Genomic DNA, 23,488 nt, shown 5'->3' with positions numbered 1-23,488 from the left:
ACTAATGCATGAATGGAGGAACTGCAGCAACTGTAGACTGCAGTTTCTTTTTTTAAAAGTTACTGTGGCTGAACATTTCTATACATCCTATAAGGAGAGAGATTAAGTCTTCGTATACTTGAGGATATAATGCAATCATTGAAATGCTAATGCATTTTAACCATCCAAAGAGAAAGTAATAGGGAAAAAATGATTCTGTTAAAGTAGCACATTATCAAGTATATGAAAGAGTACCTAGAATTTTATGAAAGGATGATCATTGAAATCAGCTCTTAAGATTGTTGTGAACTGTGTTATGGCAAGGTTAAGAACACTTTTACGGTGACTAATTCTATAACATGTTATTTATAAAAAGTGTTGGAGTTTCTCACTTAAACTGATGAAATTTTAGTCTCACAGTGACCACTATAGAGGAAGTATACTAACACTGCTAGGTTTAGTGAAGAAACTGACACAATCACTTATTTTAGTGAATCAAAATGTCCCAAGCCATATTTTTCTCCCACTAGAAAAATGTTTCAGAGTTCACAGTGCCTATTTCTAGTAAATATAAATATAGACAATGCAGAATTGCAGGGTCACTGATAGATAGTTGGACTCACCACAACTATTCAAAGTTTAACTGGATAGAAAGTTACAAGGTAGACACCAATTTCCCAATTGTTATACAGGCAAAAGATGATGCATCAGAAATCTTTGTGTTATCATTGCAGAGTGGGAAGTACAGCTTTATCTACATCTATAGGTGGCTTATCCACAAATACTCAGAGACTGCCTATAACTTCCAAATTCATAGTTTGTTTTCAGAGATTATTTTTTCTTTTCTTTTTTTTTTTTTTCTTGAAACAGAGTTTTGCTCTGTCGCCCAGGCTGCAGTACAGTGGCATGATCTCAACTCACTGCAAACTCCGCCTCCCGGGTTCAAGTGATTGTGTAGTTGGGATTACAAACGTGTAGCACTATGCCCAGCTAACTTTTCTATTTTTAGTATAGACAGGGTTTCACCATGTTGGCCAGGCTAGTCTCCAACTCCTGACCTCACATGATCTATCTGCCTCAGCTTCCCAAAATGCTGGAATTACAAGCATGAGCCACCGTACCCCGCCTCTTATTTTTTTAAGCTTGAAAATCTCTCTTCTGGCCCTTGTTTGTGGAGATAACACTACAGACTAGATTGATGCTGTCTTTGTGCTCTTTCTATTTAAATCTTTTTGTTTTTAATGCTAAGTTTAAAAGCAGCTGGTAAATAACAACCTGTTGTCTATGAAAGATCTGTGCACTCAAAATTAAATTGAAGTGAGATTTATTTCATATCATTATTTTTAAGAAAGACATTTAACTATTTAAATAGCCTATCAGCTTTATATTAACCTTTGTTGCATTTTTCTATTTGATTGGCAACATATTATATTATTTTGTGATTAATTTTGCTTATAAATAATTTCATGCTAATATTTTCAGATAATTAATATTTTTATACAAAACAATCTTATCTTTAAACATACTTTTTTTGGAAAATAGGCCCCAACACTGAAATTTTATAAATGTCCTCTGGTATATTTTTTAAAATTCTTACCTATTTATTTGAGTTATTTACACTTTTAAGCTTTTATTATAGAAATATTAAAGTACACAAACTAGTTGGGATTGTATAATAAACCCCTTGTACCCATTACCTAGCTTAAACAATTATCAGTACATTGTCCTCTGGTATATGAATGTTCATTTTTATTCTTTCCCAATGGTCTTATTCACATATTTCATTATCAAACAATAAACAATTTGGATATTGTTTTTCCGTATATGCTTCCACAGCCATAGCTGTGAAAGAATTGAAACTAAAATTAAAGCCATATACATAGAACTAAAGCTGTCTGTGGACCCCATAGAACTGAGACAGGTCTCAGTTAATCTAGAAAGTTTATTTTGCCAAGGCTCAGGACATGTGCCCATGACACAGCTTTCAGGAGCTCCTGATGACATATGCCAAAGGTGATCGGAGCACAGTTTGATTTTATACATTTTAGGGAGACAAGAGACATCAATCTGCATATGTAAGATGAACATTGGTTCAGTCTGTAAAGGTAGGACAACTCGAAGCAACTGAGGGAAGATTTGAAGCGGGGGCAGGGTGGGGGGAGTTCCAGGTCAAGGTAGATAAGAGACAAATGGTTGCTTGTTTCTACGTTTCTGGTTAGCCTCTGTAAAGAAGGCAAATGCATTTATCCCCATGAACAGAGGAGTGACTTTGAATCGATGGGAGTCAGGTTGTCCCTAAGCAGTTCCCAGTTTAACTTTTCCCTTTAGCTTAGTGATTTGGGGGCCCCAAGATTTATTTTTCTTTCACATTTTCCCCCTTTTCTTTTTAAAATCTTTCAGAGAAAGCATTTTAGAAGAAAATGAGTCTCTTGTTTCAGGTTTCATCTGATCTCTCATGGCTAGGATGGTTTATTCCTAGATGGATAAGTCTTGAGTTATTAGGAAAGCTCCTTTTTAGCTGGTTGTGAAGTCTTATGTCCTGTGACAAGAAAATAGGGGGAAGAAGGGAGAAAACAACAACAAACAAAAGAATAATCCTGGAGAATCAGTACAGGCCACATTACTCTGAAGTCCATGCATCAGTAGGCAGGTATGAAAGTCATTTATGTATGTGGCTTTAAATAGGTTGCTGTTATTTTCTTCTGAAGTTTAAGTTGTCTGCCTTCAGTTTAGAGGGCTTTACAAAAGCACAGCTTAGTTTTTGATGACTCCAAATTAGAAAAAATGGAGAAAAAAGAAGGAAAATGGAAAAAAAATTAAAAACATTATTTTGCAGACTTGTAGCCAAGAAAAAATAAAATTTGGTTCAAACTGTAGAAAATAATAAAAAAAGAAAAACATTAGGCAAGATTAGAATATAACAACAGGTGTACTACAGTTTTTGAAACCTAATTTTTTTCTGTCCAGTTTTCCATTTTCACCAAAGACAAATCTTGGTAGGACTTATTTGCTTTATTATACTCGGCCTGATTATTTGTATACAGTGCAGCAAGAAAAATTATTTTTTTCACATAGGCTTTTAAATTGGCTTTGATGGAATTTTGTTCCATAGATGGAATCTCAGATAAGACTGTTTTAAAGTTGAGCTCAATCATGGATTTGTACCATCAAATACCTATGAGTTGGGTGAATTCCTCTCCTCTTGAGGTTCCAAGATAAACTTGAAGCTTCTGGGCCTGTCATAAAAATGACATTCTTTACTTACCACAAACCAGGAATCCTGTACAGGGATGATGTAGACAAGGTACAAAGCCAGTTTTTGCAAGAAGCTTTTATTGACTCCATAAGTCAAGTTTGATTCCTTAGAGGAAAGCACACCACCCCAGTCATAGCTTTGGTAAAATAACCAGTTTCTCCAATTGTGTCCTGTTGCAAATGGAAACAAATTTTTATTGCACTTATGCAGATAATTATATTGCCATAAGCTAACATACTCACAAATAGTTTCAAAATTCTGTAGAAATCAGGTAGAGAGAAACAAACATGCTCCAAATTGTGTTCATAGGAGTATATACTAAGTTGTTAAAAGTTGTCAATAGTTCAAAGAAAAGTTTGACTGACTCTGAAAGGCAAAACAAAGGATCAGCAACATTTCAAGCAAAAAGTCAAAAAGAATACTTCATTCTTCTATTAATTCAGTCCATGCAGTTAATTTCTGTTCTGCTTGATAGTCATAAACATTTCAGCTCTCCATGAGTTCTGAAAATGTTTCCTCTATTCTGATGTCACAACCTCCAAAGTTATCAGAAAACTGGAATCAAGAGCATCTGTTAGAGTTTTATAGTTGATTGTAAAACCACCTTCTAAAGAGAACCCAAACAAGACAACAATTATCTGTGGAAGACAAAAATTTTAGGGCAGTCATAGTCAAAGGTGCCATTGACAAGGAAATTTGTTACCTCTGTGGCACACAATAATTTAATATAACAATTATAATTACTACTGATAGTGTACACAAATTCATATTAGAATTATAAGAGTTTCCCATAATTTTTGAACACATACCAACAGCGTACACAAATACAGCCCAAAGTAAACCAAACACCATTTCACATTTGACAATGCTTCCTGTATAATTTTTATACCAAATAAGCTGAATTATGTCACTTTTTGACTTTAGCAAAACTAACACCTTAAACGATTAATTAGGTCAGAAAAGACATAATTTCTAATTTGATTTTTAAAAGTGTCAAATACCAAAGCAAATATTAAAACACTTGATACTGCATGTCTTTGTAAAATAAATCATTCATTTGACCAAACTGATAACTCAAAGATTTCAAAAAAGAGGTGAAAACCTTCATTATTTGAGAGAGGAGACTTAATTTTAAAAACAATAAGCCCAAATAAAAGCAGGAAGCCAATTAAATTTGTTTTTCAAAATATGATAAGCAATCTATAAAATTTTAATCTTGACCAAAAGATATAACTTCCATAAGCCTTTTATAATCTTTATTAAGTAGTCAGCTAATGCTTCAAGAAAACCCTGTTAATCTGACACAGGGACCCATATACTAGTCTTGTATTAGTATGCCTTTGACTTTAATGATTAATTTATAGAGAAACTGGACTTACTTTCTCTCTCAAAATCTGCCCTTACAATCTCACATGCCCACCTCTTCTGTGATAGTTTCTGGGCTTTGAGGAATTGAATAACTTTAATTTCTGGCCCTGGGTCTCAGGAATGCGATTTATTTGTATTGTCATCTTCTACCAGGACTAAAGATGAGGCTTTAATTCCTGTCAGCATTTAAGATTTAACAGGACTTGGTGTCCTTTTTTTTTTTTTTTTTATCTTTTTTCTATTGAGACAGAGTGTTGCTTTTGTCATGCAGGCTGGAGAGCAATGGCACTATCTCAGCTCACTGCAAACCAAAACTTAATAATAATGACATAGGAGTTATTTTGATAAACCATAAAATCTGTTAGACCAGTTACCAAAAGCAAAAGAAAAGACTTTCTGCACTGCAAAGAATATTATGTTGAAAGAAAACATTTCCTTTAGACCTTTAAGAAAACATTGTTGGCATCAGGTCATGACAAACAAAAGTTGAGGAAAAAAACTTGTATGAGCTGAAAATGAGTTGAAGAGCAACTTTACTATCTTGTTCCCTTTAAAAGGGGAGAGAAAATCAAAAATGGTGAGATGCCATAAATTTGAACTTTATGTTAAAAAAAAAATCTGTTATAATTTACTAAGAATAAATCAATCTCTTAAGAAAATGTCATTGTTCTAACCATTTATTATGTGTTTTTAATATCAAGCCCCAATCTGTAGAAAGGCCCTTATAATTTCCCTTTAATTATAGACAGCTTGATCATATAAAAGTTGTTTTTTTTGTTTTTTTTTAATTAATCTTTATTGTGACTTACACAGATCATTCATGTCATGCTGGGACTTTCTGGTTTGTTCTGAACATCTCTGTTTCTTAAACAACCAGTCATTTTGTTCTAGGACTAAATCTACCATATAAGACTCTTTCTCATATAAAAATTGTTTCTCTTTAAGCTTTCTTACCAGAAAAAAAGCTCTTTATTTTTATAACTTTCTTTACATTCCTCTTATTTCCCCATTCCTTTTACCTTGTTTTATACATAACCTTTAAATAAGCTTTGAATTACACAAAAATGTTTCACCTTTTTAAAAAGGACATACTTTTTTTTTTGAAAGAATGTTTTCCTACAAATATACTTTTATTGAAAAATACCTAAATAATAAAATACATATTATTTAATTTAATATAACTTTAGAATCTAAATTATGAGTTTGTTTACAAGTATTTATCCCATTACATTTACCTAATTATTTTAATCATTTACCTACATTATTTATAAAAACTGTGATAGTCATCATTTAAAATTACGGAACTACCATTGCAAAATTATAACTGAGACAGTGAAAGAGATCTGAACTAACTGACTCCATCTTGCTTCTAACCTTCAAGCCATCCTTGTTCATTTCTGGGTGTAGGCCAAACTAACTTTGTATTTGTATTACTTAGTTTATAGTTTATAGTTTAGCTTTGAAACAAAGATAATTACCGTCCCTTCCCAAAACAAACTTTACTACCTGTGGACTAGACCACCTAAAGCCACAAGATTAGAAGTTGTGGTAATCTTACTAAATTTAAGATGTAGCTGTTTTTATTAAAACAATATCAATGTCTTATTTATTAAAGATCATGCAAGCAAAGATTATTCTGTCTTGTGCTAGGTTTATAGTTTTGTATCCCTTATGCCAAATTTTGACACCTTATAATATTTGGCAAGGATAAGTAAGAAAGTGCTTGATTAATACATGCAAACAAAAATGTATTCTGGCAATTCTTAAGACATTTCTAAAGTCTTAACTACTTTACCAAAAATTTTAAAGCTAGCTTATTTATTAAAGATTTTACTTGTTATGTAAACTTGAAAAAGCATTTGACTAGTATTTTATTCCTGATAAAGTATTTGATTCAAGTGCTTTTATTTTCTTAAACCAATTAATTAGAGCTCTTGTATATATTTTTAGTAGTGAAACATTGTGTATATGCACATAAATACATAAACATATTACGCCTGCTGAGAGAAATACATCTTATAGATTCATAAAGACCTTTTTTTTTTTTTTTTTTTTTTTTTTCCTGTCTTGGACTTTCAGATTTCTGATAACTTGTTTCACAACCCTAGGCGGTTGTCAGCTAAATAGCCTTAATTTTTCATATTAAAGGAAACAACTAAGGTGAAAATGAAATAACAAAATTTACATCATAAGGTATAGAGAGAAAAAGTCTGGTGGTGCTAGAGGGAGACTAAAGATGGATACCAAATCAAACATAAAGTTAAGGAAATCTATCATAGGATTGTATTAGGAGACCAATTTTATTTAGATAGAGACTGTGTATCTTTAACTGGATCTCTGAGCTCTGGGTAGAGCCCACACTGAATCCTGGGTCTCCAAAAAGAAAATTATTAAGAGGTTAAACCATGTAATGCACTTACAGTTCATTAATAAATAAATAAATAAATGAAGACATTTCTAAGTGTCTAAACGATACTATTCCTTACAAAACCAAGAGTAGCCTCTGTTGCAATAGCTACTTTAGTAAAAAAAAAAAAAAAAAGAAAAGAAAAGAAAAGAAAAAAAATCAGATGACACAATACAAAAGGAAGCAGCTTAAGAGCTGAAATGAACTTGTCTGTTCATACTCTTGAGATTCATTAAGGAAAAACAGAGAGTTTTCCCCAAAAGGGAGCCTGGTGCCTTGTCTGTTTTCTTTAAGGAACCCCAGGCTATTATAAACTATTTTAGGTCCCTCATGCAGCAGAGGGTGAAAGAGAAGGGAAACACAGCAGGAGTAAATAAAGAAAATAGAATTCAGTCAACTGAGAAGAAAAAAACTTTTGCTCAAATAAAAAAAAAAAAAAAAAAAAAAAAAAAGACAAGGTCCTAAGAGAGAAATACGAACACACACATACAAACACACACACATCTTGGATGTTAGCTTTTAATTAAGCTGACTTCTAACCATTGACCTCCTTAAAAAAAACATTTAAAATGTCATTACCATATTTCAGCTAGGATAAATTGCTACTATTTCAGAATTACCAAGTATCAAACAAGAAAAGGCTTTATACAGGAACCAAACCCAGGCTATCATGGTGGGGGAAAAAAAAAAAAAAAGGAGGCAGAACCTTAGCTATCAAACTGCAGCATGGGGTGACAGCCATTGCTCCTTCAGTTTGGCCTGGCTAGCAAAATGTTGACCTTGTTATGTAAATAAAGCCCTTATAGTAGTCAAAATAAAAAATCTCCAAAATTTATTTTCCTTTCACATCTCCATGAAACTAAAATTCTTTTAAAAGTAACTAATAGAAACCCATTGTTTGAAATAAATTCTATGAGATGAATCAAATCCTATGATCTCTTGCCCTGAATCATATTCTCATGACTTTGATTCACGTTTGCTTCATAAAACTAATCTACTTTCACATAGGCACTGTTGTAGCATTTAAATATAGATATTAGTATTTTCTCTCTCTCCCTCCTTCTCTCCCCTTCTCTGTTTCCTTAACAGTTAGCAAGACTGTGAAAGTTTTCCTTTAAAAAATATTTATTCTCTATCAATATATGTGTGAGCATGCATGTACAAAAATCTTTTCTCTGTGCTAATCATTCTGTGTGCTAAATTGTTTACATCCGTTATCTCACCTAATGTTCCCAACAAATGTATACTATAACAGTTTTGATTTTCAGATGAAAAAATGGGGCTTGAGATTAAGTATGCAGAAGTAAGTGACACATTCCAACTTTGATCCAAGTTTGTTTTACACAAATGCATATACATTACCACTATTTAATATTGACACAGTTATCTAATAACACTTACCAAATGTCAGTGTTTTAACTTACATAGGAAGTTCCACTCTCATCTGTCTTCCCTTTTTGTCCTACTCTTTTAGCATATGTAATTACTCTGTTTATAAATACAATGTTTTAAACTGTCCTCTAATCATTTCCTGTTTTCTATAACAGACTATATTCTTTTCAAAAATAGAAGTCATGGTGAATACTTAGTTTACATCATTTCACATTTCTTTAAATACACATAAAATTTGTTTAAAAGGAAGATGTGTTCACTGAATTTTAAATTTTGTTTTAAAGGATTGTTTCATTTTACAAGGTAATTTACTAAATTCCTATTTTCAAGGATTATACAGAATAATAGAAGAGTCAAAAATTAACAAAGCTATATATAATTACATGAAGATCGAATTTATTTTTTTACAATTTCACAATTTTACCATTTATCAACAAAATATTGCCAGACCTGATGGAAACATGTACTGCAACATTACTTTCTCTTTTTGATTTTTCAATCAAAAAAGGGAATTTTTCACTCCCTCTCTGGAGGTTCAAGTGTCCTGAAATAAACTGGCAACAAATTACGAGAAGAAAAGGCATACAGGATTATTAATGTGCAAGTGTACATGGGAGCCATACAAAATTAAGAATCAGAAGGCCAGATGGTTGAGGCTTATATGCCCTCTTCATACAGGAGAGGGAAATGGGAAATGTAAGGTATTTTGAGGAGTACTAAATAATTTTCAGGGGAATTGAATGAGCTCAAATAATAGACAATGTCCTGGGCCAATGTTCCACTGACCTCTGGGGTGAGTGGCTATAATTTCCAGAAAGGTGAAGGACAGAACCTCACAGTGAACAAACATTGTCTTAGCATACAAATAAAGCCTCTCGGAAAATCTCTCAGAGCTTCCTTCAGAATAGATGAAAAATCTGTCTGGGTGTGATGATGAGTCTTTTTTCATCTTTGTTGTTTAATCATTCCTGGTTATTTAATGAGATTCCAAGGGAGTGGTTTTCAGACAATTGCATTTCTTTCGAAAGAAGTTTTCTTCAGTCAAATAAGGGTACTTCCAGAGAGCCCCGCCCTTGTGTCTGGGGCAAGGAAGAGAGCAAGAAGAGAAGGTTAGAACATTCTTGAAAGGCAGCTTCCATGAACCCTAAATTTCCTTTAATTCAAAAAAGTGCTCAGCATGCCAAAGCACCATACTTTGGCATATTATTCTCTGAGCCCCAACACTGTCTACACCCATCAACACTCAATTCTAAGCTCTTGAAATTTGTTCCTCTTCCATTTTTCCCTTTCACTTAATGGAATCCCTATACACCGTATCCTTCCCTCAATCTGAGATTACTGAAACAAGAAACGGATGGTCTCCTGAGATTCTGTTCCTTACCTCATTTCTTACACCCAGTCTATCAGCTAGTCCTGACAATTCTACCTTCAAATTATATCTTGAATCAACTCACTTCTCTCCTTTATTGCCACCACCATATTCTAGACCACTAATATCTTTTCTGGTCTTTTATATAACCACTTAACATGCTCATACTCTTGCCTCACTACTATTCTCTGTATAATAGCCACATTGATTAGACAGTGTATCTGTGTTTGGTACAGTATATCCTGTGTACATACTGATTAGACAGATATACTGTCTCATCACTATCGTTGTGGGTTTTTTATTCCCCTAATTCAGCAGGCAGGAGTGTTACAGCTCTTTTCCTCCTGCCACATGTAATTTGGCAAGCAGGAGCATTATAGCTCTTTCACTCCTGCAGTTCAGTGACTCCAGGTTCTTGTCCCATGACCAAAAGTAATAAGGTACATGGATACTGGAGAGGGAGTAAGGCAGAGTAAAATTTATTGAGTGAAAGAAAAGCTCTCAACAGCGAGAGGGGACTTGAAAGTGGGTAGCCTTCTCTGAGACTGAGCTGGGGGTTTTTATGAGCTTCAAATGGGGGAATGCTTGCTAATTGGTTTATGGGTGGGCTTGGAAAAGGAATCATTCAATAGGCTAAAGGCATCATTCAGAAAGAACCAATTAAGAGAGAGTGGATAAGATATGGATGGAAGTTCTTACTCTGGTTCATGGATTCGATCCAGAACTGGTAGCCCAGTTTTCAGGCTTTAGACTGCCCTGGCTTGAAGGTTGAGTTTCACAGGGGACCCATTTGTGGCTGCCTGGGAATTTGTCTGTCTCCTGTCACTGTCACTATGGCTGTATATATTTACTAAATATACAGAATAACATTTCTCCTCTGCTTAAAAGCCACCAAAGGTCCATGCACTTCTTATTCCCTTAATATAAAATCCAAAATAATTATCTTACCCTACAAGACCCATAATATCACCTTTTTGACTTCCTATTCCTCCCCCTCCTCCTCACTCACTATACTTCCAATGCATTGACCTTATTTCTGTTCCTCAAATAGCCCACATTCTTTTCCCTGTTAGGGCCTTAGCATATGTTGTTTATTCTACTTGCCATGCTTTTTATACTGCCCATCTCGTTCTTCAGTTTTAGTATAAATGTCACTCCTCAAAGTGCTTTTATTCTGATCACCTTCTCTAAGTAGGTCAGTCACCTGCTATTCTCTCTCATAGTAATTTTTTTTCAAAATATTTCATGAGTCATCATTATATATTTATGCACTTATTTAGTCTGACTCCTCCACTGGACCATAAGCTCCATAAGGATATATAATACATCTGTTTCTGTTGTGACTGAACACCTATGCAGTGCCTAGCACATAGTAGACACTCAATAAATATCTGTGAAACGAATGACTGAAAAAATAGCATTATTTCTTTTTTTTTAAGAATTCTTTTCTGGACAGACTGGGATGCAAATTTTCCTCGCATTGAATCTGCCTCTATGAGTGGTGCTGCAAGAAAAACCATCTACAAAGACATGAAAACTGGGGCTTGGCCTAATGGACTAACTGTGGACCACTTTGAGAAAAGGATAGTGTGGACAGATGCCAGGTTTAAAAAATTATCTCTTTTCTGGATTTTGTTTTTTATTTCCTCAGATAATATTTACAACACTGGAAAATGTCCTAACATGTCAGTATCATGTATACATATATTAAAATTGGAGGTGGGTTTTTTTTTTTTTTGCTTTTCCCAAATCAGATACAGACCCATAAAAATATTAATAAAATACCTTTTTTTTTTGTCATTTAGCTGAGTTATATGATTATGTCTCTGGACTAGTTGAGTTTTGACAAACTACCCATGTATTTATCTTCCTGCAGGTCAGATGCTATTTATTCAGCCCTCTATGATGGAACAAACATGATAGAAATCATCCGAGGTCATGAATACCTTTCTCATCCCTTTGCTGTGTCTCTATATGGGAGTGAAGTCTACTGGACAGACTGGAGGACCAACACATTGTCTAAAGCCAATAAGTGGACAGGGCAGAATGTCAGTGTGATTCAGAAAACAAGTGCACAGCCATTTGACCTTCAGATATACCATCCCAGTCGCCAGCCACAGGGTAAGTGCTTGTTCACTTATGGATTAACCACCCAGAAAGTATTATCATCTTGATAATGTAATATTTGAACTATAAAATAATCTTCTGTAAGTTAAAAGTTATTGACATTTTATGCATACTGTATGAGGGAAGTGGTTTTAACCTTTATTTTAACTAGTTCAGAATTTTTTTATTTTGCTTCTTATTTTCTTTACATATAAATATTTAGGGGCATCTTAATTACTAAGATGCTCCTATATATTTATTTTAAACTAAGTCCCCTAATTTTTAGATTATTGCCATGTAGCATATTGGGAGGAGATGGGGTGGTACATGAGAAAAGGTGAACCATTTGCTTGAGTTCCTCTATTTTAAGAGAAGTGAGTTCACAGGCACATATGTGTTACCTCTTCCCATGTTTTTCAGCTTTTGATTCAACAGTGAACACCATCTTGGTTTCATGATTCTGTTTCCTCCACTCAATCTTTGCCAAATGTTACTATCCTAATTCTTACTTTTTCCCCTACTGTGATACCATGACCATTTGGCGTAACATCAGCTCATCCTTTTATACTTTTTCCCCATTATATGTGACATAACTGGTGGAAATCTCATTTGAATGCAAACAATGTCCCCTTCATTAGCATATTTTCATTTTAGATTCACGATTCTTAGATGACAAGCTCTCTCTTGCATTTTCTCCTTCTCTTTCTTTTTCAGTGTGGAATAAGATCTTCTAACTCATTGGCATGTAGGGCATTTGTTCCACACACTGAGCCTTATATTTTAAATTTGTATTATAGTATCGTTTAGACTTGACTAAAACCAGTTACCTCTCTGGTTGACAATATCACATGGCTATTCTTTGTCTTTCTTCAGTATGTGACCTTCATCCTCCCTTGATGCTATGTCTTCTACCAAAGTCTCATCTGCAAAATTTTCTGTGTCCTTTCTCTGACAATCTGATTGAATCTAGTTATTTTCCCAGATACTCTCAATTTCTCAGTTTCTATTTTCTTATGTAATTGATCTTTCTTTGCTATACATACTGGTTTCTATACATACTGCTTGCATAGGTGAGCAATAACTTTAATTTTTTTCTTCCACTCTTGATTTCTTTCACCTTATAAGCTAAAAAGCATGAGGACAATACAGAAAAAAAGTATATAGATTAGTCATTGTTGCATTTAATAAGGATTTAATAGATATATTGAATTTAACTAAATTTAAATAAGGCAAGAAGTTATTATTCTGACCAGCAATGTGCCACTAGTATAATGAAAAAGATACTCTTCTCTAGAAGCTTCCTCTTCAACAGAGGAATGCCTAGCTGTAAGCAAACACTGTAGATGACAATCACTTATAAGATATGAATGGTTTTGATTATTTCAAGTGTAAAATTATTTACACAACTGTATTTTTGTCCCTCAGATTGTTTGGCATTTTGTAGTAATTATAAATTGTATGTTCGGCACAATCTAAGTGGACTGGACCATGAAAAATGCCTTCATCTATGTATTGCATCATTCCTTCTCACCCAAAATAGGATCAATGTCTTTCATTTAGTAACTGCACTGTCTAATTTGCCTACATTGGCATGACCCTTAGTAAATTCATAGAACAGGAAGAACCGTGATACTCTCAAACTTTCCTGACATTTGTGCATATATAGAAAAGAAATGAGACATTCATTGTCATTTTTTGGTGGGAGGAGTCATCCTTGACTTTTTTACTTAACTCAAAATATGATTTATATATGATTTTTCCTCTTTACTTAAGATAAGCAAGATTTTACTATGTAGATCTAATTTAACATATTTTCCCAGGATTCAGGGCAAATATTCTAGTCTTTAAATACATTTAGAGAATATCACCTACGAAAAGAACTTGCTGTTTCCTAAATGAAATTCAGTCAGTTTCCAATTTTGAGAGTGATCGGAGAACATTCTACTTTTCCCCATTATAAGGATCACTGAGCTTATAATAATCATTATCTGTCCTATTTATCTGCTTCAGTGAAGTAACACTTCCACTGCTAGGGAAAAAAGATGCAGGAACATATCGACTATTTTATTACCAAGGATAGAATTAAAATGAAAATGGTGACAAAGGCTCAGCATTAACACAAATACAATAATAATAGCCCATTTTCTGGTGAATAATAACATGATGTTCATGAAAAAAATAATACATTTTAAAAATACATGACATTCAGTACTATAAAATTGAAATATATCTTTCGCAAATTAAAGAAACAAAGGTTACAAATACTATTTGACATTATCTAATCCTCCAAGTAGGAAATTAATAAAAGTTTTAGCACCAGTTTTCTTACGAGTAAGCATTCATTATGCACACAAAATTCCAAATTGGTTATTGGACATTTAAGCAGAATATTTTAGAAATACATTTTAGATTGCTTTGGTTTTTAATGTTGTTGTTATATGGGATTAGGAAGAAACAAACCAAAGCTGAAACGTATGCAATATGAAGGAGCAATAGTGAATATTTTAAAAATTAATTTAAAAAAATTACAGCATGAGGGAGCCAAGCTTAGAGTTAATGGCAAGGCCTGGGTTCAAATCCTAAACATAAGATTTATTAATTGCATGACATACCCTTCATCATTGGCATAGTTTTATTTCAGATTCATGAGTCTTAGCTATTAATGTGCTATTGGACATTATTGGCAAGTTATTTAACCTCTCTGTACTTGCTTTTTCAAACTGGAGATCATGTGTCTAAATCACAGGATCTCGCAAATGTTGAGTTTAATCACCATTTAACACAATGTAGGTTTTTCTTTAAGTTGAAAATATATAATTCACATTTATGAAGTAATCTAATCTATATTTTATCAGTAAAATACAATTATTAATTTTTAGGTATATTAAAAAACAATGACAACAAAACTCATTTACAATAAACACTTTTTGGGTCATGTGTTAGGTTTTGTTTGGATAATGAGATCTGGGATTATATAATGAAGCATTAAATAAAAATGGTTTTGTGATTATGACTTTGTAATATAAGTGTGCAGTTATATCTTTTTTTTTTTTTGAGCAGCAGCAAAATTTATTGCAAAAAGCAAAAGAACAAAGCTTCTCCAGCGTGGAAGCGGACCTGAGTGGGTTACCCAAGTATATCATTTTTATTAGTACTTTACAGGTATTAGTCTCAATGTGTGCGGAGACTTGCAGGAACAGTTCTCCATCTGAGACTCGTTCTCACACATACCAATTATAAATTCTTATACTAGCTCAAATTTTACATCCTCTACATTAATAGTTAACACCATAAGGATTCAGCATTTAAAGCTTGTATGGTTATTTATTTATTTATTCATTCATTGTTTCCTAACCCTGTCTTACCTACTCACCTAGATTATAAAATATTTAAGGAACAGTGTTTCATTTATTTCTTTGTGCCAACTATACAGTCTAGCTAAGTCCTTTATAACAATATTGATAATTATAATAATAATAGCTAACTTGATTATCATTGTATTTCATGAGATATCAATTTTTCATATCAATGAGAAAAATTGTTAGCAACCCAGTTTTACAGATGAGGAACCTAAGACAGAGAAATACTACGTAAATTGCTCCAGATCTAACAGCCAGGGGATAATCATTCTGTTATCTGAATGGAAGTCTGAAGCCAAAGCTTTTGTCTTACTCACTACACTCTACAGGCAGAAGATATTCAATGCACATATATTCCTCTTGGAATTGTTGCATCTTATCACCAGATGGCAGTAGAGAGTCATGTTTTATTGACATTCTCCTTGGACAAACTTCCTTACCTTCCTGGAGTTTATAGTCTAAGAGGAGGAACAAACTAAATTAACAATTAGGATAAATACAAACATTGTTATGATAGATAGATTTTGAATATAAGAGTATAGTAAATGTATTTTAAAAAGTAGCAGGGGGTGGTACTAAAAACAAAACAAAACAAACCTTGGAATTAGCTAAGTTTAATTCTTCCCTCATGTCACTCACTAGCCATGTTACCTGAGGCAAATTACTAACTTGGAGGGGTTTTATTTCCACATTTGCAGATCGAAACAGCTACAACTAAGGAAAGAATAAATCAGAGACAAGATTGGGCAGGGGTCAGATCATGCTCACACTCAAATAATATCCCTACAAAGAAATATAGTTTTTTCCTCCAGGATAAATGGTTCCAATGATGTTAAACATAAGTGTGCATTAAAATTAATGGAGGGCTTATTAAAACACATATTGGTGGGTGTTACCCAGAGATTCTGATTCGGTAGGTCTTGGGTGGGGTTTGACATTTTGCATCTTTAACAAATTCCCAGGGGACATGATGCTGACTTAAGAACCATTCCTCTAAGAAAAGGAAAAAAACATTTAAAAAGAATATGGTCAAAGGAGTAAAAAGAACAGATTTGCATGATAGAAATTTGTAAAGGATTGATTGGAGAGACAGGATTGAAGTGTATATATGTGTGTATGTATATGTATGTATAGAATATATATGTATGTGTGTATATATATGTTACACACACACACACAGAAAGATAGAGAGAGAGATTATAGAAATTAACTCATATGCTTATGGAGGACAAGAAGTTCCACAATCTACTGTAGGTGAAGAGGAGAACCAGGAAAACCAGTGGTGTAACTCAGTCCAAATCTTAAAGCCTAAAAACCAGGAAGGGTAGGTGGGTAATGGTATAAGTCCAGTTCCAGGAGTTCACAGGTCCGGGAACCAGGAGTGCTAATGATGGAGTGTGGGATAAGATATATATCCCAGCTCAAACAGGAAACAAACTTGCCTTTCCTCTACCTTTTTATTCTATTTAGGCCTTCAACAGATTGGATGATGCTTCCCTGTACTGGCAAGGGCAGGAACTTTTTAACCCAGTATACTAATGCAAATACTCATCTCTTCCAGAAATACACCCAGAAATAATTATTTGCCAGCTATCTCGACATTCTCTAGACTGGTCAAGTTTACATATAAAGATAACCATCACAGGAAGTTACTTCAGTAGATCAGGAGGTGGCTGATGTCAAAATCTGGTAGATGCTTGTAGGTGAAACGGTCTCTGTTGAGATATACTTAGAGGTGAAATCATTAAAAAGTAGTGACAGAGATTTGAGTGGGGAACCTGGGGAAAGGAGGAATAATATGGGATGGCTTTAAGAGAGGGGGTCAGCAAATGTATTCTGTGAAAGGCCAAATAATATTAATGAATATTTTAGGACTTGTGGGCCATGTGTTCTCTGTTGCAATTACCCTGCTGCAGTTGTAATGTGAAAGCAGTCATATGGGAAATGAGTAAGTGTGGCTGTGTGCCAATAAAACTTAATTTCTAGACACCAAAATTTGAATTTCATATAAGTTTTATGTGCCATGAAATAGTATTCTTCATTTGGGTTTTTTTCCAACCGTATAAACAAGTTGCTCACTAGCCAGTATTAGCCTTTAGGCCATCATTTGCAGACACTTGATTTAAAGGATTAGCTGAAAAATTAAACTTTGGAATGTGCTGAATTTGAGATACTTCTGGGATACAGTTGAATATTTAGGGCTAAAAAGGAAGGAAGGTTTGGGCTAAAACTAGAACTTTCGTAGTTATTCAATTGTAGATTGAAGGCAAAATGTAGGTGAGATTTCTTGCCTAGACCAGCTCGGTCAGGGAGACCCTAACCCAGCAGTGTTAGAGGAATTAAAGACACACACAGAAATACAGAGGTGTGAAGTGGGAAATCGGGGGTCTCACAACCTTCAGAGCTGAAAGCCCGGAGCAGAGACTTACCCACGTATTTATTAACAGCAAGCCAGTCATTAGTATTGTTTCTATAGATATTAGATTAAATAAAAGTATCCCTTATGGAAAACAAAGGGATGGGCCGAAATAAAGGGATGGGCTCTGGCTAGTTATCTGCAGCAGGAGCATGTTCTTAAGGCACAGATTGCTCATGCTTTTGTTTGTGGTTTAAGAATGCCTTTAAGCGGTTTTCCGCCCTGGGTGGGCCAGGTGTTTCTTGCCCTTATTCAGGTAAACCCACAAACTTCCAGCCTGGGCATCATGGCCATCATGAACACGTCACTATGCTGCAGAGGTTTCGTTTATGGCCAGTTTTGGGGACAGTTTATGGCCAGATTTTGGGGGCCTATTCCCAACGATTTCTTAGGATTATTACAGAAAATAGAAAAGGGCAAGGATAGAGCCTTGGAGAACTCCAACACTAAAAAGGAAGGGAAAGAAGAATGCGCGGAAAAGGGCACCAACAGATTTCAGGACAAAAAGGGAAAGCTTGTGCATGAGTGCTACACACACACGCACACACGAAGGGAAAAGTTTCAAGCTAACACTAGCCAACAGTATTTGCTTTTGTAGAAAAATAAAAATAAAGACATAAATGTATTCATTGGATTTGGCAACCTGAAAGAAGGTCAGTGATAATTTTAGTGAGAGCAATTTCGGTGGGTTTGTTTGCATATATCCTCGTGATCCTAAATATGTCTGGCATTAGATATTAATATAACTTTCAACTCTTTTTACTACAAAATATAATTTACTAAATAAGACTATATTGTTCAGTCAAACAGTAAATTCCAAAAAAAATACCTTCATAGCAGTCAGCTTAGTCTAGAGCCAGATTGCTTGGGTTCAAATTCCAAATTCATCATATCCTGACTTCTAGTGCATTAGTATTAGTTTGTTTCTCTACGTTAGCAGTTGTTTGTTTGCCTGTTTGTAAATCTGTAACATGGAATTGTTATAAAGATTAAATGCATTAGTCTCTCTCTCTTTTTTGTTGTTGTTGAGATGGAATCTCACTCTGTCTCCCAGGCTGGAGTGCAGTGGCACCATCTTGGCTTACTGCAACCTCCGCCTCCCGGGTTCAAGCGATTCTCCAGCCTCAGCCTCCTAAGTAGCTTGGATTACAGGCACATGCCACCATGTCCAGCTAATTTCTGCAGTTTTAGTAGAGATGAGGTTTTCCTATGTTGGCCAGACTGATATTGAACTCCTGATCTCAGATATTGTGCCCTCCTCAGCTTCCCAAAGTGCTAGGATTACACGCGTGAACCACTGCGCCCAGTCACATTAGCCTCTTTTAAGCAGTTAGAAGATACCTGGCAAGCACTAAGCACTTTATAAGTGTTTGTTAAGTAAATTAAATAGATTAGATTAGCTAGCTAGCTAGATAGATGCACAATTCTCTTATGTTGTTTTACACATTGACACCAAACTCTCCTCCCCTGCCCTGTAAGGGAGTTGTTTGTAAGCATGGAAAAAGTGAAATGTAACTCTTCTTTTGTATACTTCTGTCTCTACCACCCATCTGCCATGTCATTCTTCTCTGTGTGCCCGCTCAGCCCAAAGGTGTTTTCTTCGTCACCACTCCAGGTGCGGGGTTAAATGTTCTCATAAACCCAGCAAGAATCTACCACCCCGGGTTTTTCTGTTTTGTGTTTCTTTTCTTAGCTGCTCTAATTGGAATTAAAAAAATCAAGAATGTAATTGTTACTTTAATTATAGTGTCTAACCCTTTGTCTGTTAGACTTTCACCAATTGTAAGATGTTTTTCTCTTTTTGTAGAAACTTATTTTTCATGTAAACAGAACTTGGTTTAAAGGGGTCTTAAGCATTTGTTGATAAAAGTAGTACTATTTTTGCAAAAAACATTTTAGTTTACTTTCAACGTCAGGCTACTGACTCATCTGCTCCTTTTAAATTTTATTTTGAAAACCATAGCAACTGGTAAATATACAAACTGATTTAGATAATAATGTGACATCCTTTTAAAAAAGAATCAAAACCCAGAAAAAGAGAGAATGAGTAAGATATTGAGAGGTTTCTCTATAGTACAATAATAATTCGATTAAATATAGTTATACCAATTATACTCTAACTCAGTCTCCATTTTGCATCCCTGTTTTATAAGACGTCCATGAATTGGCCCATGAATGAATGAGTGAATGAATCAGAATGAATTGTTTCACGTAGAGAGGCTGTGTATTGTAGTGTAGTGGTTAAAACCTGGACTCTGGAACATGAATCTTTCTGTTCTCCTTTTAATATTTGTGTGATCTTGACTTAATCTTTTTTACCTTCTCAAAGTTAAGTTTAGCCTTTGCAAGATGAAGGCAATTTATTTTCATAAACAAAGGTGACCATTGAGAGACATAAATAAAAGAATGCTTATAAAACACTTGGCACATTTTCTAGCATATGATAAAATAAATTATTATTTCTTTAACTTTTAAAATCTTTTTTTTTTTAAATCCCACTGTCCATTATAGGAACATTGCAAGCTGTTTCTCAAAAAGTAAATTTAACATCGAAATGATTTAAGTGCCTCCAATTGCATCAGAAAAACATTTCTATAGAAAATTAAACTTTTCTTGACAACATCTATAAGAAAACAGTATAATCTTATTTCACAGTAAAAAAAAAAAAATGTTATATTTTAAGAATATTAGTGATACTCCCTTACTAATTTGCTCCTTAGAGGACAAAGTATCACTTACAATACCTGAAGGATGAGGGATTTCATATTGTATTATTAATATTTTCAGTTAGAATTATGTGGAATATTTTTCACATGATTAATAAAAGCGTTTTTTTTTTTTTCCTTTTTTGTCGAAAAGAAATACCCTGAAAGACATGTTTCAGCATGGTGGAGGTGAATCTCAAATATTTGCAGATTGCTTAAATTATTTGCTTCCACAATTCACTGTGTTAAGATCTAGGCCAGTCCCGGTGGCTGACACTGGTAATCCCAGCACTTTGGGAGGCCAAAGCAGGCAAATCACTTGAGCTCACAAGTTCAAGACCAGCCTGGGCAACATAATGAAACCCTGTCTTTTCAGAAAAAAATAAAATCTAACTAGACTGGATAAAGACAATGTGGTACATATACACCATGGAATACTATGTAGCCATAAAAATGAATGATATCATGCTCTCTGCAGGGACATGGATGGAGCTGGAAGCCATTATTCTCAGCAAACTAAAGCAGGAACAGAAAACTAAACACCACATATTCTCATTTATAAGTGGGAGCTGAATGTTGAGAACACATGGACACATGGTGGGGAACAACACACACTGGGGCCTGCCGAGGGGTGGGGATAGGGGAGAGAGAGCATCAGGAAGAATCACTAATGGATACTGGGCTTAAAACCTAGGTGATGGGTTGATCTGTTAAGCAAACCACCATGACACATGTTTACCTGTGTAACAAACCTGCACATCCTGCACATGTACCCTGGAACTTAAACAGTAAAAGAAAGATCTAACTACTTGTCATATGAATTAAATTGCTCTTTCTCTTTCCTCTCTCTCTCTCTCTAAATATAAAATATATATTATATGTAAAATAATACATATTATATATATTTTTAGCAGAGTTGATAACATGTAGGATAGAGGTTACACACATACATACATACATACATAATACATTGTATTATTCTCCCCACTGTTTACTCGTATCTAGTGTCTCTTTATTTCATATATACTATCGGTATGAGATTTATTTGATCTAACATGTATCCTATTTTAAAATTCAGAATCCCTAGTTCTATTCCAAAATCAGGGCTTCTCAATATATGCACTTCACACATTTTGGGCCAGATAATTCGTTGTTAGTTGTGGGCTAGATAGTTCTCAATTACACTTGCTGTGAATTATACAATGTTTATTAGATCCTTCACCTCTTTTCACTAAGATGCCAACAGTACTCCAAGTCATAACAACCAAAAATGTCTCAATTTATTTCCAAATGTTTCTTGGGAGGTAAAATCACCACCATCACCACTGATTGAGAACCACTGTCCTAGATGGTTTTTTAAAATACTGTGAATACAGAATCATTGTAAAAATAGGAACTTCCCTGACATGTTTTTTTTTTTTCTTTCAAAGCATATAACAAGTGACATTAACAGAGAATAAATTAAGATACCAGAAAGACATGCCATCTCTTTAGAACGACTGAAAGTTAGTTGGTATTTTAAGACACATTTCCCCTATAAATGTAACATTATATTACATATATATTTTCGTCTTTTTACACCAAAACCTGCATACAGATGGAAATTTTTTTGGTGGTTTTTAAAAATTCTGTCTGTAGAGATACCTATAAAAGATAAGATAAAATTTTTAGACATCCTATATTCTACTTTATAGAGTACAGCATAAAATTAATTCATAAAGTATGACATAATTTGAGGAAAGCAGCTCCCTCATAAATAGTACTGTTAGAATCTGGTGAAAGTAAAGCATGCTTTACTTGCACATATTTTATGTGTATATATTTTAAATTAGGAATTCACTTAAATTCTTCAATGTGAAATGTTAAACTTATCACTTAAAGATATTTGTCATAGGGAAAATAGGATTTGAGATTAGTGTTTCATTGCAAAGCACTTCTGAAAATTCCTTTCTTTAAAACTGTTAAGTCCTTTCCTAAGGGAAAATTACTAATAAACATTATTTTATTACAATAGTAATTGTTTTCGTGCACATAAGGTTCATTAATAGGATGAATATTAGTTACTATCAAAAATGACTACATGGGAGGGAGAAAAATCTTTCTCTACCTAACAAATTGGACCCTGGCATTCTGCTTTGAGCATGGTTTTATTAGGTAAACAGCTATACATATTTTATACTGCATCAACATTTATGTGTATTTTGAACTTATTGGAAAAACTAGTTGTTTGGATTTAAAATGGTTTTTTCTTTTCCCCTGGTGATAAATGGACTATAATTAAATACAGTTTGAATCATATGTGAAATTATATTTAATGATATTATTTTTCTTCCCAGAGTGCACATCAGTCTTGGGTGATTGCACAATTAACATGTTTCTCCTATAAAGTATTGTAGTTGTGCATTATTTAATCTTTTCACCTGCAGCTATGATGTGCTCTAGAAGATTAACTTCCTAGATTTTTAGATTGCTGCAGTTTTAGAATATATACCCATATACATTTATGTACATGAATATGAATCCAAATGTCCCTACCTCTAACACAAGAATAGATACCATAAAAATTTTAGGAAAAAAACAATATGTGTGTGTGTATGTGTATACATATACATATATACTAAGACATATATATATATATGTCTTAGTTCTTGCCAGCATATCACTTCTCTAGCTCAGAGAGTGACAAACTACAACCCTCAGGCTAAATTCAGCCCTCTGTTTTGTAAATAAAGTTTTATTTTCACACAGTCACACCTCTTCATTCACCTATTGTTTTATGGCTGCTTTTGTGTTACAGTAGCAGAGTTGAATAATTACTATGGAAAATATAAAGCTTGCAAAAGTCCAAATATCTACCATCTGGCCTTTAATAGAAAAACCTTGCCAAACACTGGTTTAGCTAGAAAGTCCAACACATACTAATACAAAATATATGAACAAATGTCACTAACTAGAAAATAGGACAGCAAGCAATGAATTGTCTAATTGCCTTGTAAAAGCAATAATTACAACCAATATTTCATGATGAAATAAATCAGCATTAGCTGGCTTCATTAGAAAATGTTTCATGGCAGAAAAATGAATTGAGCTGGGACATGAAGGAAGGTTAATGTAAAGATACTGATGATGAA

The 23,488-nt window shown here is 34.0% G+C and overlaps 1 protein-coding gene across 4 annotated transcripts in view; it reads left to right on the top strand.

The window, feature by feature from the left end:
• LOC105492606 (LDL receptor related protein 1B) overlaps positions 1-23,488 on the top strand; it is a 1,932,714-nt gene that overhangs the window by 1,277,698 nt on the left and 631,528 nt on the right. For all 4 annotated transcript variants that reach the window (XR_011609732.1, XM_011759820.3, XM_011759819.3 and 1 more), the window contains exons 26-27: positions 11,211-11,375; positions 11,648-11,892. Coding sequence is in view for 3 of the 4 variants with exons in the window: in XM_011759820.3 (XP_011758122.2) it covers positions 11,211-11,375; positions 11,648-11,892 (410 nt within the window). In the remaining variant the exon portion in view is untranslated. The remainder of the gene's footprint in view (positions 1-11,210; positions 11,376-11,647; positions 11,893-23,488) is intronic.

Source organism: Macaca nemestrina, chromosome 11 (assembly GCF_043159975.1).
Source record: "Macaca nemestrina isolate mMacNem1 chromosome 11, mMacNem.hap1, whole genome shotgun sequence".
NCBI classification, from domain to species: domain Eukaryota; kingdom Metazoa; phylum Chordata; class Mammalia; order Primates; family Cercopithecidae; genus Macaca; species Macaca nemestrina.
Note: the sequence above shows the minus strand (reverse complement) of the source record. Positions and strands in the feature narration are given on the sequence as shown.